General features: G+C 47.3%; 1 protein-coding gene across 2 annotated transcripts in view; it reads right to left on the reverse strand.

The window, feature by feature from the left end:
* KIFAP3 (kinesin associated protein 3) overlaps positions 1 to 19081 on the reverse strand; it is a 1278226-nt gene that overhangs the window by 198599 nt on the left and 1060546 nt on the right. For both annotated transcript variants that reach the window (XM_069641307.1, XM_069641308.1), the window contains one exon: positions 15408 to 15493. In XM_069641307.1, coding sequence (XP_069497408.1) covers positions 15408 to 15493 — 86 coding nt within the window. The remainder of the gene's footprint in view (positions 1 to 15407; positions 15494 to 19081) is intronic.

A 19081-nucleotide genomic window follows, 5' to 3' on the forward strand; every position in this document is an offset into this window, starting at 1 on the left:
GAAGACGTCGAAGACGATGTCTTCGTGCAGTCGCCATTCGTACTCTTCGGGCAGGGGGAAGTCTCTGCTGAGTTTGTCTGCCAGCAGATTGAGTTCCCCTGGTACATGTTGTGACAGAAGGAACATATTCTGTTTGAGAACCCACTTCCACATGTTTTGGGCCAGTTTGGACAGTCCTGGAGAGTGGGTTCCCCCCTGTTTGTTGATGTAATACATGGCTGTGGTGCTGTCTGTAAGGACCATCACTGTCTTGCCTTGTAGGTGTTCCTTGAAGGCTTTTAGCGCCTTGAACACCGCTAGCAGCTCCAGAAGATTGATGTGTTTGGATGCTACGTTCGGAGTCCACTCTCCGTGAGCAGTTTGATGGGATAGGTGAGCCCCCCATCCTGTAAGGGATGCGTCTGTGGTTAGAGTGGCTTCCGCCGCGGGTGTGGCAAAGGGTTTCCCTTTTTCTAGGTTTTCTTTTGTCCACCACCGTAGCGAGAGAACTAAGGCCTGCGAGACCACCACTAGGTCGTCCCATAGTCCGCTGGCCTGACACCACTGGCTGTTGAGCCACTCCTGCATTGGGCGCAGGCGCGCGTGAGGTACCAAATAAATACACGACGCCATCATGCCTAGCAAGCGCATTGCTTTGCGTACCGTCACCTCTCGACCGGACACATATTGAGGGATCTGAAACAACATGTTTTGGACCCTCTCTTTGGAGGGGAAGACGAGGCCGTCCTTTGTTTGAATTAGAGCCCCTAGGAATTGTTTGATTTGGCTGGGGTCTAGGCTGGACTTCTTTTCGTTGATGGAGAAGCCCAACTGGAACAAAAGGTCTACAGTCTTTTGGGTATTGGAGAAGCATGTTTCGTAAGAATCCCCTGTTATGAGCCAGTCGTCGAGGTAAGGGTAAACTGGGATGGACAACCTGCGCAGGTGGGCCGCTGCCACTGCCAGTACCTTCGTGAATACTCTCGGTGCTGATGCTATGCCGAAGGGTAGCACTCTGAACTGGTAGTGTTTGCCCTCTATCATGAACCGGATGTATCTTCTGTGCGCTGGCAACATTAAAATATGAAAGTATGCATCTTTCATGTCCAATGTTGTCATGTAATCTCCCTGTGATAGCAGTGGGATCACTTCCTGTAGGGTCACCATACGAAACTTTTGGGGTTTGATAAACTTGTTCGCTGGGCGCAGATCTAATACAGGGCGCATGGTTAGATCCTTTTTGGGTACAAGGAAGTACACTGAATAAATACCTTCCGTTACCCGAGATAGAGGCACGACCTCTATGGCTCCTTTTTCCAGCAGTTGCTGTACTTCTTGTAGAAGGATGGCAAGATGTTCCGGTGCCATGCGTCGTCCCCTCGGGGGTTTGTATGTTGGGGAACTGTTGAATTCGATGCAGTATCCGTGGGCTACGGTGGAAAGTACGAACGGTCTGACGTTATACCCTCCCATGCTGGAAGAAAGGATATTATCCGGCCCCCGACCAGTGTTGCATGGGAGGGGACGCGAATCTTCGCGTCACTTGGTGTTGTTAGGGGCTTGGGAACCTCTGGGGGTGGACCCTCGCCCTCTTCCTTTGCCCCGGCGCTGTCCTCTTTGGCTGTACTGGCCACTATTGGTCTGGAAATTGGTGGCAGGGTACTGTTGCTGCTGGTTTTGTCGTTGTCGTTGGCCACGAAAAAAGCGTTTATTGCCATAGCCGCGCCTGGTAGCGGGCTTAGAGATTTGGTCAAGAGTTTTGATCGTATCGAACTCTTTTTTAGCCATCTCCAGAGCCTCATCCACTGCTTACCCGAAGAGATTTGAGTCTTCAACAGGTTTATTTATTAAAGACGCCTGTGTCTCCGGTTTGAACCCTGAGTTGCGCAGCCATACATGTCGTTTTAGGAATATTCCCTGAACTAGGGAACGTCTCGCAGTTTCTGCCGCATCCAGAGAGCTCTTTACAATACTCTGGTTGACCTGGGTTCCTTCGCCAATAGTTGAAAGCAGGCATGTACGTAAATGTTCCAGCGCTTCTTCGGCGTCCTTGCGCAGTTTGGCCCACTGCGCGTCCGCATAGCTAGCGAGCAAAGAATTGTTGTTGGCAATTCTTGCCAAAAAGGCGGCCGAGGATGTAATTCTTTTTGCAAGGGCATATAACCGCTTGCCCTCCTTGTCAGGTGGTGCCTCACTGGTGGAAAGTGGTACCCCTGCCCTCTTTCTTGTGTTGGTTACCACCAGGGAATCCGGAATGGAATGTCCCCTGATGTACAGCGGGTCTGAGGGTGAAGGAGTGAAAAGTTTTTCAATTCTAGGATTGACCCCTCTGATTAGTGCGGGTGTGGACAGCGAAGGGATGATTCTTCTCCTCACTGAAGCGAGGAGGGGAATTGTCTAACTGACCGGGGGTTTCTCCTTAATTACCCTTTCTACAAAGTCTAATTCAGGGGAGAGTTCCCCAGTGTCTAGTTCGAAGTGTGCTGCTGCTCTGCGCAACAGGGCATTAAATGTGGGTTGATCGTCAATGGGAGACGTGTTTCTAACAGGTGAAATGTCAGGAGGATTTAGGTTCAGGACATCAGTGTCGGAATATATTGATGGTGATTGCCAGGGGTGAGAAGGTCCTTCTTCTGGATTTTCTCCGAAGCCTTCTCCTACCAAGTCTGGGCTGTCTTCCAGACCTTCCTCCTGGTTCCGTCCGTCTTCCTCGTCCATAAAATCATCCTCTTCCTCAAAATAATGTTCTTCCCCAGTGAGGTCATACACACTGTGGAAGTCTGGGGCTGTGTCCTGGTGGGGATTGACTAATCTTGGAATTTTGGCCCTGGGGTCCTCCTGAGGCCCTTCTCTTATTCTCTTTGGAGTGGGAGGGTTTTGGGCATTCATAAACCTCTCCATTCTTTCCATGCAGAGATGGAGCCTTTCCATGGTTTCATGGGGTACCCCTGAGCGGTCTAGCGGGGGAAAATTGGTGTCTTGTAGCTGAAAATGGCTCGACCTCTCCCATAACGTCGAGGAAAGTGTCCCGTCGCCCTCTGAAAAGCCTTCAGGTGTGCTGGGAATCTCTTCGACTGAAGGAGATCGTCCCTGTGTTTTCGGCGTGTCTTTCGACCTTTGCGTAGCGCTCGACGTGTCTTTCGGCGTACGTTTGTGGGCGTCGGCTACCACGATTCTCGCCAAGCTCTCAGCGACTCGTTTGTCAGCGGAGAGCTGTGGTTTCGACGTTATGGGTGTCGAACGCTCTACGGCGGCATGCGCTTTCTGCTGATGCGCTCCGGCCGATGATTTGGGGGCGGCGCCCTTATTTTCCGAAAGCCCAGTCGCTGGTCGCGGCTGCGGTTGCGAGAGGGGCTTCGAACAAGAACGGTCCGAGGAGGCCGCCGGTGAAACCTGCGTCTCCTTGGGCGCTGATGCTCTCTTTGCCTTCGGCAAAGAAGAGCCATGGGTTGTGTGCTTATGTGTGGTCTTGTGTGCGTCAGTGTCGTGTTCATCCCCATAAGCAGGGCGTGAGCCGAGCCCGTCGGGGCCGGGGACAGACGACGAATCGCGTGTGCGCTCTCTAGGGGGGTTTACGACTTCCGTAGCGGAGGTCGTGGTATCACGTTCCTCGTCACTGTCGGAGGTAGCGACGGTGGGTGGAGCGTCGGCCTTCGACATAGCTTAGGCCGCCCACCTTTTGACCCTACGGTCTTTTAGAGTGTTCGGCTTAAGAAGCCGACAAGCCGTGCAACCTTCCTCCTTGTGATCGAGGGGCAAGCAGCGGTTACACCGTGAATGCTTGTCCTTCCAAGTAAACTTGCCCTTGCAAAGCGGGCAAAACCTAAAGGGTGTCCTCTCCATAGCCGAGGCAATAAAACGTGATAACCACCCCAAGGGAAAGGAAGGGGAAAAGGAAAGGCATTCTCAGAAAAGTATTAGAGATGTCCCACGACCCCCACTCTCCCTACTGTATTTGGCCTGCGAGGCCAGGCCACGTGTTCGGCAACGCCGAAGGATCTCCACCGCTCGTCCCCTCCGTCGAAGATCTTGCTTGGCGGAGACAGCTTCACAACAGCGTCGAGGGGGGGATCGATATGTTCTATATTAATATAGGAAAACGACCAAAGGTCGAGGAGATGAAATCTGCAATGTCTCTCGAGGAGCTCTGCGTAAAGGCGACCAGTAGCTGGGCGGAAAAAAACAATCTGAGGGACCTCGACGCATGAGGGATTGTGGGTACAACACACGTCACTATAGGGATAGTGTTACAGACACGCCTTGTCGACGTCCCCTTTTCGACTACGAAAAACAAAATGCAATACTCCGCAGTGACCACTGGATGTCGGACCTATGCACAGCATGTGATTCTAAGCAGATTAACAAACATCAGAAATTAAAATACATATGTATATCTTTCTCCTAGTGCAGTGTGCGGCATATCCGTTCAGCAGCACGTTTGTGCGTATTGCACAAGTGTGATAATCTAGGCTGGCCCAGAGTGTGGCGTGACCCTTGATTTGTTGCTGAGTTGGGGGGCCCCCTCAGCATGGCTCGCAGGGTGGCCCCTACATCTTGTGTTACCCCACTGGGTACCAGTTTATTAATTGTTAACCTTTGTTTTATTCCCCAATCTAACATTTGCACCAAACTAAGTATTGCTCTAAATGTGCCAGTGATAAATTAATGTCCACAGTGTCCTAGCTATTTAAGTCACCTGAGGGTTTGGGAAGTGTCTGTGTGCCATCCACAATGGGTATCATCTGATTAGAGAAATGTAGAGTGTGTTTTGAAGTATATTCTAAAGTGTTACATGTTTTGCTCCCATCTAAAGAAGGCTTATTGAACTGACTGTTAAATAAATTAATAATTGTTTTATCAAGAAACCTTGTGTCTAAGTATTTATTTGAATAACTGTCATTGTGAAAGTCTGTGTTAGAACATTACAGCTCACATTAACCCCTCTTGAGATAAGCCTGGCTGCTCAGTCCTCTACCAATTTGTGTAGTACATGCTTATTCCAAAGGTCGGGTTAACTATTGTCAAGAGGACAGGGCTAGTGCAGTCTCCCACAGGCTAATGCATACAATCTTGTCTAACAGCTGGTTAAGAGCAGAGGAAGTCAGAAGCAGAAAGCACGTAGTTTGTGTTGGCAACCCAGACAGAAGCTGGAGGAAAGAGGATGCCGGGACCAGCTGCCGGTCCTGAGAGGGTCCGTATACCCAGAAAGTGGAAGTGCAGAGGATGCACAACAGGAAGCGAACAGAAGAACAAGTTACTTACCCCTAGTAACGTTTTTTCGACTGGATGTTCCTCCCACGTATTCTTCATCTTTGATATTCGTTATCCAGCTTCAGCTGCTTCAGAAGGTTTTTTTCAGCAGAGGGCACTGTGTGTCGACTCGTTGTCCCGCGAGGGCCTCCAACTCGAGGATGAGGTCATCCAAGGCATATATGTGCATACATATCACACGCAGGTTCAGTTCTGTTTTTTCCCTTACAGTAGAAATACCTGCATAACCAAGGGAATGACCTTACTCAGCCTTGAAGGAACGTAAGCAGTAATAGCATGGGAAATTCTACTGTGGGGTAGGTTGGGAGGGCGATGAGGAATACGTGTGAGGAACATCCAGTCGAAAGAACGTTACCAGGGGTAAATAACTTGTTCTTCGAATGGATTGTGTCCTCCTACATATTCCTCATCTTTGATAGACTCCCAAAGCAGTGTTTGATTTGGTGGAGGGTGTAGAATTTGATTTGAAGGTTTTTCATGAACCAAGTGCAGGACTGATTTTCCAAAGCTACCATCCTGACACAGGGAAGATTCTAGGCAGTAATGCTTTGTGAACGTGTGGATAGTAGACCACGTTGCCCGTTCAAAAATACTTTTTATTGGTACACCCCTTTGCAGGGCTGTAGAGGTAGCCATGCCCCTGGTGGAATGGGCCCTTAAACATTCAGGAGGATCCTTCGCTGCCAGCAGATGGATCATTCTGAAATGGCCAGAAGGATCCATCTGGATAAGGTCTGTTTAGTAATGGCCTGACCCAGTTTGTGGCCCATAAAGCCAATGAAAGGTTGATCATCAATACAGAGTTTTGACAGTCTAGAAGTGTAAAAGCTTAAAGCTCTATGAGGGTCCAAACTATGTAACCTCTACTCCTCCTTCCTATGTGGAAATCAGAAATTATTTTGGGTAAAAATGAAGGTTTAAACCTTAGAACAACCCTATCCTTATGAAAGATAGTAAAGGGTGGCTTGGACGAAAGTGCCTGCAACTCACTCACTCTACGGGCTGATGTTAGAGCTACCAATAGAATGGTTTTAAAGGGTAACAACCTTAAGGGACATGAGTGTAAAGGTTCAAAAGGTGCACACATTAGACATTTTAGAACCAAATTAAGATCCCAAACTGGAACCTGGAACGGAGATGGGGGTACACATTGGTGAGCCACGTTAGAAATTGTGTCACCAGTGGAATTTTGAAGTATTCCTCTGATGAGCGCTTAAAGATGGACAGCGCCGCCCAATATCCTTTAATGGTTCCAATCTGGAGACCAAAAATTGGCTAAAGAAAGCAGAAAGGATAAAACATCCAGTGTTTTACATAGAAAAGGATCTGCATGTATTTCTCTTTTCTCTGCACCAGTTGCAGAATGTATTTCAACAGCAACAGTACAAAGACTTTATTGCTGCCTTTTGGTCGAAAGCAAAATCTCCATTGCGTCATGCTGGAGGTCATCCTTTCAAAAACCAAGCATGATGGTTGAGTGTTTTGACCTCTGGATGGAGAACCCGACCCTCCTCTCATGAGAGAAGGTCATCTCTTTGTGGAAGATGTATTGGAGGACAGGTGGACATGTCCAGAAGGTCCGGGTACCACTTACTCCTGGCCCAATGGGGGACAATTAAGATCATGTGTTTCCCGAAATTTCTCAACCTCCTGATCACATGAGGAATGACGGGGACTGGATGAAACGTATACAGGAGTGGAAATTCCCAGTCCAGCGAAAACATGTCTAATAGAATTCCTCTTGCTGGAATTCCCTGGAGCAGTACAGTTCGCACTTCCTGCTGACCCTGGTCGCGAACAGATCCACTTGAGAGGTTCCCCAAAGGGTGAAGACCTCTTGAAGGACTTTGTGAGCTAGTACCCACTAGTGGGAGACTATGCTCTGCCTGCTCAGAGCATCCACTGCTGTGCTCTCCTCTCTTTTCTGAAATGCGCCAGGCCTAGCACGATTTTTCACATTCTTATGTCTCAAGGCCTTGTAAGAATGTCTTTGTATTTCCCCTTGCTCCCTCCCTTGAAGCGCTTTGAAACATGTTGTGTATAGGTGCTATACAAATAAATCATCAATCAATCCGACTAGATGAACTGCCGGTAGGGAGATTCCTTCTTGAACTGCCCAGTACCAGAGCTGCATTGCCTCTATGCACAGTGGTAGTGACCCAACACCACCTCTCTTGTTGAGGCAGTACATGGCCACTGTGTTGTACGTCATTATCAGAACATTCTTTCTCCGTACAGAGGGCAGAAAGGCCTTCAGCGCTAGCTTGATTTCCCTCAGCTCCAAAAGATTGATATGAAGTTTGGACTCCGATGGAACGTCAGATCGTTGGTGTGGGCTCCCAACCCTGTGAGTGAGGTGTCCGTCACTACTGTTATCTCCGGCCATGGTTGCCAAAAAAGGTTCTCCCTTCAGAATGTTGTCTTCGGAGGCCCACCACAGAAGCTCCTGTGCGACCCTGCTTGGAGCCTGAAGTAGGTCCGACATCTTCCCTGAGAACTGGGGCCATTGAGTTCTGAGAGCCCATTGAAGGTATCTCATTCTCAGCAGGGCCTCTGGCACTAGAAGAATGCAGGATGCCATGAGGCCGAGCAACCTAAAAAAACAAAACAAAAATATTGAAGGTCGGGAAACACTGGGCACTTTGAAATTTGGTGACCATCTGTAGAATGTCTTGAGCCCTCACCTCGGGTGGCAAGCTCTTTCCCAAGGATGTATCCAGAACAGCTCTGATGAATTGGAGTTTCTGAGAAGGTGTCATATGGGACTTCTTGTAATTGAGGGAGAAGCCCAGTCTGTAAAGGGAGTTGCAGGTGACGTTGAGATGATCCAGGACTTGTTCAGGGCGCATTCTGCCAATCGTCCAGGTAGGGGTAGACGTGAATCCCCCCTCTCCTGAGACTCACTGCCACTACCGCCATCAGTTTGGTGAAAACCCTTGGTGCGGAGGTCAACCCGAATGGCAGAACTCGAAATTGATGAGAGCCGCCAACTGCGAACGTCAAGTATTTTCTGTGCTTGAGATGGATTGGCACATGAAAATAAGCATCCTGAAGGTCCAATGACACCATCCAATCCTGGAGTTGGAGGGCCTGAAGGATCTGAGGAAGTGTGACCATCTTGAACGTGTCTTTCCTGAGGAACTTGTTCAAGAATATGAAGTCCAAGATGGGTCTCAGTCCTCCGTCCTTTTTGGGCATTAGGAAATAAGGGAAATACCAACCCTTGTTCCTCTCCGCTACAGGCACCGGTTCTATAGCGCCTTTCTCTAGCAGGGTTCAAAACTCCTGCACAAGGAGAGGATCTGGAATCCTCAAAGATTGGTTCCCCGGTGGATTGTTCTGAGGTCTCTGTATAAAAGGAAGGCAGTAACCGTGGGCTACAGTTTCCAAAGCCCAAGCATCCGAAGTAATGTCTCGCCATTCTTCTAGATACTGAGACAGTCTGTCTCCCACCGGTGAACTGTGACTCAAGACCTCAGAGAGCTTTTGAGGCGGCTGATACAGTGGCAGATGGTAAAGACGCCCCTGCTTGAGCTGGCTTTGCACCTCTTCCTCGTCCACCGCAACGAGGAATGACCAGCCATTCCTCTCACCCTTCCAACTGAGGAGTAGTAGCGAAAATATCTACCTCTCCAAGGTTGTCCACTAGGTCAAAAAGACTCAGCTTGCCTAATAGCGGCAACTAAAGATTTGGCTGCTGCCTTTGAGGTCTGCTACTTCTCAAGACTCTCGTCAGCCTTGTTGCCAAAAGGTGAGACCCGTCAAAGGGCATGTTGAGAAGTCTGTATTGCAAATCCGGTGCAAAACCCGACTTCTGCAACCACGCAAACCTGCACATAATTGTGCTAGTAGCCATGGCTCTGCTGATGCCGTCAGCAGAATCCAGACATGACTGAAGAGACTCACACAAGGCTTCATTGCCGTTTCTAACCATGGCTAAGAACCCGTCTCTTTCATCCCCCTCAGGAATGTGCTCTGCCGCCATGGAAGTGCAGTCCCAGAGAGTGAAAGTACATTTAGTAAGGACACATGTGGTGTTGGCAGATTTGAGTGCCATACTCCCTGCAGAAAATACCTTTTTTGCCCATCCATCTACTCTTTTGTCATCCCCAACTGGAGGGATGGCTTCTGGTGTTTCCTAATTCGTTGCCACCCTTTTTTGCAAGGCAATATGAAACAGAAATATAGGATCTGACTGAGGACCCCTATCTAAGAGGTCTGTTAAATCATCCTGTTTGAATGGCAATGGAGGCCCACTCCGCCCTATGTAGTACACTACCTTGGACAAGAGTTGTCTGTAGGATGGATCAGCATGCTCCCCAGCCTCTGGTCTCTCAAACTCCAACTCAGGTAGGTGAGGTGTCCACCCCACTTGCTGTCTGTAGGTTGTCAGAGGTCTCTCAACCATGACTCCTCTGCTACAAAACTCTGGTACATTAGGCGTACCATATTGGAGGCCAAATGGAGCCTCGTCATCCGATTGTTCATTCTCCTCATATACAGAAGAGACTTAAATTAGTATTGTCTTGTCAGAGGTACATAGGCCTCCTCAGGCATGAGGGGTTTTACAAACAATGGATTCGACGATGGAGGAGTCGTCAAAACTTTTTTCATTGGCGCCCTAGGCTTTAGTGGGGCATTCGGCGCTGATGGCGCAGCTGGCAATGATAGCGCAGCTGGTGTCGACGTCAAGGGTTTGGCTGGTGTCGATTAAGACGACCTCGACTTATGCTTTCGGCTTGACTGATCCTTTGATGTTACATTATCGGGTCAAGGCCTCGACGGCTCCCACTGTGCATCAGGCCTTCGCCCGGGGCTCCAGGGTGCGCAGGATTTAGGTTGAGCCCTTTCCTTTCCAGATTCTTTCGAAGGCATAGTAGGAGCATGGCTTGGAGGCTTCTGTTTTTCAAATATTTTGAGCATCTCTGCTCTGAAGGTCTCCTACTCGGCCAAAGTGGATTTCTTTAGTTGGGCAAGATAACGCTCTCAGAGGAAGCGTCCGACGATGAAGTCGAAGAAGGCGACCTATGGTGCCTTCTCTTCTTCGAGGACGATGAGGAGTGGTGAGAGCCACTCCTCGATCTCGACTGCTTAACCTTCTTCCTCCAAGGAGAGTCGCCTCTCGACTTGTCGGTCGAAGGTTTTTTGGCCGTGGTAGGAGTTTCAGGCATTCGACCTACCTTCAATTTCCCCTTTCGTTCCTTAAAGGCCTTTCCTGTCATCGACTGGCACTTGGAGCAGTCCGAGGTGTTATGGTCTACACCGAGGCACCTGAAACATATGCGATATGGATCGGTCAATGACATTTTCGACCCACAATCACAATACTTTTTGAACCCGGTCTTTGGGGTTTTCGGTGTCGTCGAAGAAGACATTTTCTCGATTCTCTTTCGAAATAACAAAATTGTCACAAAAGTGAAGAAGCACACTGTATTTTTCAAAGATAAAGCGTTCGCGGAAAGACGGAACTGAAGCCAACGGGCGCTGTGCATTCTATATATGTCTTCGATGACATCATCCTCGAGATGGAGGCCCTCGAGGGACAAATCGACGAACAGCGCCCTCTGCCGAAAAAACTATTCCGAAGCAGCTGAAGCTGGATAACGAATATGAAAGTTGAGGAATACATGGGAGGCCACAATTCATTTGAGGGAAGACTTTCCCCATGTGGCCCGTTCTGCCGAGGCTGTGCAGCGAGAAATGTGCAGCAGGCTGTTTCGGGTGGCTGGTGTGCACCACAGAGCCTCCGGAGCAAAAGAAGTTCCAAGTGTAAGTGGTGTGGACAAAGGCAGGCTTACCAAAGAGGTTTGCCAAGTCGTGACGACCCAAAGCAGCAGAAGTGGTGTGCGTAACGTGAGGGGAACAGTGTGTGTGTGTAAACCACTGAGTTCACAGAGTATCAGTGACTCTGGAGGGCCCTGTCCCCGCTCGCAGGTGCGAAGCAGGCACACAAGTGAGAGACGCTTGCGAGGAGGCAGAACTAGTGCAAAGCAGCCCTGATGTAGGAACTTGTGTAGAAGCAGACCGAGTGCAAAGCAGCACACACGTGTGAATGAAAGGAATCCACACGTTTGTTTGAATATGGAACAATTGTAAGACAGCAAAAGCAGCACCCGCACACGAATGAAAGTGGTTCTCAAGTTATTTTTATATACCAAACTGCGCAACAGCAGCAGAATAGTCTAAGCCAAATGACTAATCTTGAATGTGGGAGTTTGAGGAAAATCCAACCAACTGTGGGGTCGACTTTATTAATAGTAAATCAGCATTGCCCAAGACAAGAGACACTATGAGTAAGACAAACACAGTCTATTCAATATTGCCAACAGCAGAAAGGGGCTAATGCGAGGATTATAAACTCTGAAGGTGGTTGCCCAGGTTATAGACAAAAACTGGTACAAGTTGGGACTCGCATACATTGTTAGAACTTGGGGAGAGGTAGGAAGAAACCCTATCCTTGTCAGTCTTTGGTTACTTGTGAAGTAGGAAAACAAGACTGGCAAAAATGCTGCCCTTCTGGGAACAGATATTCAGAGAGAGAGGTGCATCATTTGTAGAAAAGTATTAAAGAGCATCAATGTGAATCTTGTCTTCCCTGAAAACTTGTTGAAAGTTTTAAAGCTGTCTTTTGTTGAACATAATGAAGCTGTTGTAAACTCTTGTCACTTGACATTAACCACAAAAAGCACTGGTTGTTGTGACATGCTACTCGGGCAGGGGAGTACACCCGAAGGACAAGTCTTCTGAGAATGTAGACCTGGTAAGGAAGCGGACCAGTTGGAACTTGGAGAAGTGCTACCAGGTGGTCCTAACAGACGTGTTTATGTTGTTGGTAGTACTGGAGGAAGAGCCAAGCAAGGCTATTATAGAGAAGTTATATTTTATGGAGTTGTTAGTGGCAAATCATCCTGACAAGTATCAATGTTGCTATTGATCAACTAAGAACCTGTTTCAAGAAGGAGAAGAATCTTATAACCTATGTGTTGGAACTTTTTGATGACAGGTTGAAGTTTCATCAGACTGTATTTGAACATGGTTGTGAATCAGGATTCCTTTATGTTCTTTTCTTGAACTGTGACGCAGAATCACATTTAAACCTGGGGAAGGGGAGTTCACCCAAGTTCAGAAGAGAAACTGGTTACTTTGTGAACTCAAATATAATTGTTTTGAACTGCCATGTATTTCCTTCTTTATTTGTTACATGTATATGCATGAGGGACAGATAGCCTTTACTAAAGTGATTCCTTTAGTTTATTTTAGGCAGGGAAATCATCCTTAGGGTGGGGCTAGTGTGGAGTCCATCCAACCATATACTACAATAAAATGGCATTTGTTGAGAAAACCTCACAACATGGTCTGTCTGACATTTCTGACACCTCACAACGGGCTGAGTGAACAATGTGCTGTAACCTCTGAAGACTTAGAAGTAGGCAGAGTCTGAAAAATACTTCCACTGGTCTAAGGATGTTTTCTTTTGTGTTATTTTGCAAAGTCAAGTAAATCACACAAGTAGGAGACAAGCTCCTAACTTATGAAATAGAACAAGAAAGAATCCAGGGGAAAGGAGCTAATCCCCTGGTCATTGGAATATTGCATGGCGAAAAGAAACTTTCGTTTTGTTTATTGACAAACCTGAGACACCACTTTAGTTGAGAATATAGCATCCTTGCACATTAGATTTAGTTAATAGTGTTAGGGTTGGAATTAGGGTTTTGGACACAACAGTGACTGACTATTTATTTGACATCCTGACATTTTCCATAGATTAATTTGAGGCAGGAAGCCCCCTCTTATCTTTAGGGATAGAGAGGTTTTTTTCCAACCCTTTTACTGGTTAATAAAGGGTAATAAAAGTTTATGACCCAACCTATGCCACGTTTGTACCCGAGCCTTACTTCTGCACCCTTACACGTCCCACTGAACAGGTGTCTGGCCATCGTGGTCGGCTCACTTACCTTCGCAGGGATGGCGGATGCCTTTGGTGCAGTAAGTGCTGGGAAGGTCCGAGTCTCCAGATCCACACTGAGTAACAAACACAGCTTGCGCATTCATGCCTGCGGCCAGCTGTTTTCCCTGGAGTATGTAGGACTCGGCAATTGCTGCCACCATCCATCGGGCTATGGAGGTCTTGGAAGCCTGTAATCCTGGAGAACCCCCGAAAAGTGATAGAGTGATAGAATTTCAGAGAGATTTGTTCCTGTCTAAATAGAATTTCAGAGCTCTGCACAAATTTAGGCAATGCAAGAACATATCCGCATCTGAGACCGGGTTAGGAAAAAGGTTGGATTAACTATTTCCTGGTTTAAATGGAAAGCAGAGACCACCTTTGATAAGAAACTTGAGTGGGTTGGAAGAACCACACCGCTGGTGCCTGGATCTTGCTGACTCTGCGAGCTGACGTCAGTCCTACTAACAAGGTTTTCCAGGTGACAAACCTAATGTTGATTGACGCCATCTGTTCAAACAGTTTGTGCACTAGGGCCGCTAGTACCGCATTGATATCCCAAACTGGGTGAGGACGAGAAATTGGAGGGGACATTCTAGTAACACCTTGTAGTTGTCTTTTTACCATTGGATTATTTGTGGATTAGCAGGTGACAGAAGCAGCTGGTCAGAGTTTCTGTACGCATCCTGTTGCACTGTTTTGCTGTGGTAGTAGGTGAAACTTGTCTACTAGTAACTGCCTCTATTCTTGTTGGGCTAGCTGGAGAAGAGAAGATTCACGAACCAAAGAACCAAAAATCAAAAAGCACCAAACTCTGGTTGTCCAATAAGCGACTACTAATATCATTGTACAATTTACAGAGTTCCTGAATTTGTGAAGGACTTTCTGAGTTAGCAGACCCGGGGGAAAGGCATAACATTTCATCCCGCTCCAGGAAATGTGGAATGCATTTCAAAGCCACCTCGCACCCTGTACTGCCCGAGAGGTGTATAGGGTGCATATGGAATTGTCTTGCATATCGAACAGGTCTGCTTGTGGATGACCCCAGGATTGGAGCATCCTGCTGAGGACTGAACAATTAAGTTCCCACTCATAGGACATGGAGCCCTATCTGCTGAGCCTGTCCGCTTCAGTGTTCTGTTTACCCGGCAGGTGCACAGTCTGCAGATTAAGGCTGCTGCGCACTGCCTAGCTCTATGTATCAACTGCTAGTTTGCAGAGGAAAGAAGACCTGGATGCCCCATGCTTGTTCATGTAATACATCGCTGTGGAGCGGTCTGCCCTGATTAGGACCGCCCTGTTGGAGGAAAGAGGATGGGACGTAGGAGTATAAGGTGGCCAGGCAGGCTGTCTATGGCACATGGACAAATGAAATCAGAGGAAAAAGGGACAGTGTGGTTCTGCTTCTGTTTTGTACCTGTGACATCACTTACCAGTGTCAATGGTACTACTGGGTCCAAAGCTCCTTTGAAAGGTATCTGTATAACACATTCAGAAGACTCTCCAGTGCAGCCAAAGGGGATGGGAGATATCTGCTACCGAACTACTGGTTTAAGTGCAGAAGAATACATTCTGCTATACTGGATATATACCCAGTGTTATTCCTACTAGCCGGACATGGTGGAAAACACTGGAAAAGATGGAGAATCATCACACAGGCACTGATTATATCTTAACACCCTGGCATATAAAAACCTATATATTTTACTTCTGTGAAAGACATAACAGAACTGGGTGTGCCTTTTGTGAACATGTGTATATATCTTGGTTGTACATACAGATGGCCCAAATGTTGACCAATTGAATGGCTAAGGAACTAACAAACGGAAATACTTGGTTGGGTAACAAAAAACAAATAGCTCTTTTGACTACTTTAGAAGCAAAAGCGGCAATCGTGGTTGAATGTCTGCACAAAAAGGAGAATAACAGGATACTGATGCGTTAAGATCATTTGTTTCTGGGAGCAAAATCTATGCTGAGGAACACGACACAGAGACCTTCTATGCAGCAAGTTCCAAATGTGCGGAGGAGATGACAGATGTTCATTGAAATAGTCTGTGATTTACACTACACCCTTCCTTCTCTTATTACAGAATAAAACATTAGTTTCATAGTCTACCATACAGATAAAGTACAAAAACATACAAAGGGATCACTGCATGTAACCTATAGCAATCAATCCTAAATGTAAATCAAATATTACAGCACTTACTGCAATGATATCCAGCGTGTTGTCACATACTTTACGAATCTCTGCATTTTTATCATGCATCAGGTCTATCAAGTATGCTGGAGCCTCTAGAAAAGCTATGTTAAGGATCTACACGTAACAGTTTCCAATTGCAGATTGAAAAATATGCTGCTTTATGCTTTCTTTCACTATTTCGTTTTAATATATATTTTTACAGAGGGAAAGGTTGATACAGAACAATATGTATATAAAACAGTCCATAGAAGCAGTTACATAAACATTTGTGTGATACAAAGTCCATTCAAAGCATTTAAGGAATCACAATTCCAACTGTTAAAAGGATGAGATACTTGAACAATGGCTCAAGTAGACATATCAATCCCCATGGAACCAGTTTGTAAGATGTTTTCCTGAAGCTCTCTGGTGAGGTGCTCAAAAGACCACACTTGTAGTGTAGGTGGTACACTGTGTCCACTAAGTTATTGCAAAACTCTCTTAATGGTAACATAACAGAAAAGCCTTGTTTCTCTCTCGGGAGGCACGAGGGGTGGTATTAAGGAATACTTACAATTTGTGAAAGGAGGATAGCACAGGGGCAATGCACTGGTTCTGGGAAAAAGAGCGCGCAGAGCAGCAGAGGTTTGAATCCCGGATCCGCGCTTAGAAACTGAACTCAAGTACGGTATTATGTGCGCTATATAAAAAAAAATAATAATATAGTCCCACACAAGCACACTAGAGAATACACTACACAATATATACTGATCATATATATACTCTTTAATATAAGAAATGCATTTTAAGGAAGATTTCTGCACAACCCTCTGGTAAGCGCTGTGTAAAAGACCAGACTTTCCAATGGTTAGCGTAGTGGAGCAGTCAGGCTTAACTTCAGTTGGGTGGAAGACTAGCAGGGAGGTACAATTAATCCCAATGGACAGCACAAAAGAAAACACCACACTGGTATACTGAAAGAATATACACTTTGGGGCTCATGTTGCTTAAATGCGTAATTTGATGGCAGAGAGTCGTTACGTTTATACTGCAATGTAAATGGCCCCCTGCTGCCAAATTTCCATCATTTGCACGACGGTGAGCAAATGTGCAGGGCAAAAGCCACCTTTTTCTTTGCACTTTTGCACTCTGCTGTGTAAAGTGAGTAAACACAGCCTGGCATGCTTGCATGCCAAGCAACCCTTTACTTTTAATTGTGAGCGTGTCTTGCCCTGATGATTTAATTGTACATGGCAGTGATCGAAATGGAAAAAGAAAATTAGTGAAACTGTGGACTTTGTTGAAAAGAGAGAGAGAGAGAGAGAAAGAGAGAGAGAGAGAGAGAGAGAGAGAGAGAGAGAGAGAGAGAGAGAGAGAGAGAGAGAGAGAGAGAAAGAAAGAGAGAGCGAGAGAAGCGTCTGTCACCACTGTTATCTCTGGCCATGTCTGCCAAATGGGTTCTCCCTTCATGAGATTCTCCTTGCAGGCCCACCACAGAAGATCCGTTGTGACCCAAACCAGAAACTGAAGGTGATCCGACATCTTGCCTGAGAATTGGGACCATTGCGTTCTGATAGCCCATTGAAGGGATATCATTCTCAGGTGGGCCTCCGGCACCAGTAAAATGCAGGATGCCATGAGGCCGAGCAACCTTAAGAATTCGAAAGCTGGTAGACGCTGGGCATTCTGGAATTTGGTTATCATCAATGTGTTGAGCCCTCACATTGGGTGGTGAGCACATCCCCAAGGACATGTTCAACACAGCCCCGATGTACGGGAGTTGTTGGGAAGGTGTCATATGCGACTTCCTGAAATTGAGGGAGAAGCCCAGGTTGTGAAGGGAGTGGCAGGTGACGTTGAGATGATCCAAGTCTTGTTCGGCAGAATGCGCCCTGATCAGCCAATCGTCCAGGTAAGGGTAGACGTGAATCCCCCTCTCCTGAGATACGCTGCCACCACCAACATGAGCTTGGTAAAGACCCTCGGGGCGGAGGTCAACCCAAATGGCAGGACCCAAAACTGATAGTACAAGCCGCCAACTGGAATCCTCAGGTATTTCCTGTGATTCAGATTGATCGGCACATGAAAATAAGCATCCTGTAGGTCCAATGATACCAACCAATCCTGAAGCTGGAGGGCCAGAAGGATCTGAGAAAGAGTGACCATCTTGAACTTCCTGAGGAAATTGTTCAAGCATCATAAGTACAAGATGGGTCTCAGTCCTCCGTCCTTGTTGGGAATAAAAAAATATGGGGAATACCAACCCTTGTTCCTCTCCGCCACAGGCACTGGTTCTATAGCGCCTAGCAGGGTCAATATCGCATGCACAAGGAGCGGATCTGGAATCTTCAAAGTGTGCTTCCCCGGTTGATTGTCGTGAGGCCGCCGTAGAAATGTTAGGCAGTAGCCGCAGGCTATCGTTTCCAGAGCCCACACATCTGAAGTAATGGCTTGCCACTCTTCTAGATGCTAAGTCAGCTTGCCCCCCACAGGTGAAGAGTGACTCAAGGCCTCTGAGCAGTTTTGAAGCGGCTGCAGCAGTGCCTAATGGCAAAGAGGCTGCTGCTTGAGCAGCTTTGGTACCTCAACTTCGTGAGCCGCGAGGAAACTTACGTTGGCCCCTTTGACTTGCTACACCACTTCTTCCAAATGAGGAGTAGAAGCAAAACGATCCACCCCTCCATTGTTGTCCCCTAGGATGAAAAGGCTGAGGTTGTCTAAAAGCAGCAACCAAAGATTTGGCAGCTGCTTTGGAGGTCTGCAACTTCTCAAGGCTCTCGTCAGTCTTGCTGTCAAACAGATGAGACCTGTCAAAGGGCATGTTGAGAAGACGAGCCTGCACATCTGGGGCAAACCCCAACTTCCTCAACCACGCAAACCTGCGTATAACGGTGCTCGCAGCTATGGATCTGCTGAGAATATCCACAGTATCCAACACAGACTGAAGGGATTCACACATGGCATCTTTGACATCCTGAACAATAGCCAGAAAGCCATCCCTTTCTTCCCCTTTGGGAATATGTTCAGTATCTACCGAAATGCAATTCCATAGAGTGTGCGAAAACATGGCTAAGGCACAAGTAGAGCTGGCCGATTTTAACACCATACTCCCAGCAGAAAACACCTTGCGGGCCCATCCATCAATAAGTTTATCATCCCTATCAGGAGGGATTGTAGGGTACACCGCCTGCTTCGAGGTAGCTGCCTGGACCCCGATAACTCTCCGGAGTGGGGCGAGTGGACAGGTAGCTGGGGTTGCTACTGGATGGGCAGTATTTCTTCGTCAGATACTTATTCACTGCGGGAGTAGTCTCTGGGGTGTTCCAGCATGACGCCACCCTTTTCTGCAGAGCCATATGAAATGCCAACACAGGGTGTCGGTAGAAGGACCCTGATCCTAAATATCCGTACGATCATCCTGCTCAAAAGGCACAGGAGGCCTGGACCAGCCCAGATACTCCACAACCCTAGACATGAGCCTTCGATATGAGGAGTCAGCATGTTCCCCTGGGTCAGGCTTGTCGAACTCCAGCTCAGGGGAAGTGTCAATACCACTGGCATTGTGCAAGGCCTGACAAAGATCCTCCATCCAACTCTCCTCAGAAATGAGGCAGTCAGGAACATTAGGGGGTCCCATACTGGAGACCAAAAGGGACAACATCCTCATCAGAGTGTTCCTCCTCCTCATAAATGTCAGTGAA

The sequence above is a fragment of the Ambystoma mexicanum genome, chromosome 1q, assembly GCF_040938575.1.
Source record: "Ambystoma mexicanum isolate Mex_15411 chromosome 1q, UKY_AmexF1_1, whole genome shotgun sequence".
NCBI classification, from domain to species: domain Eukaryota; kingdom Metazoa; phylum Chordata; class Amphibia; order Caudata; family Ambystomatidae; genus Ambystoma; species Ambystoma mexicanum.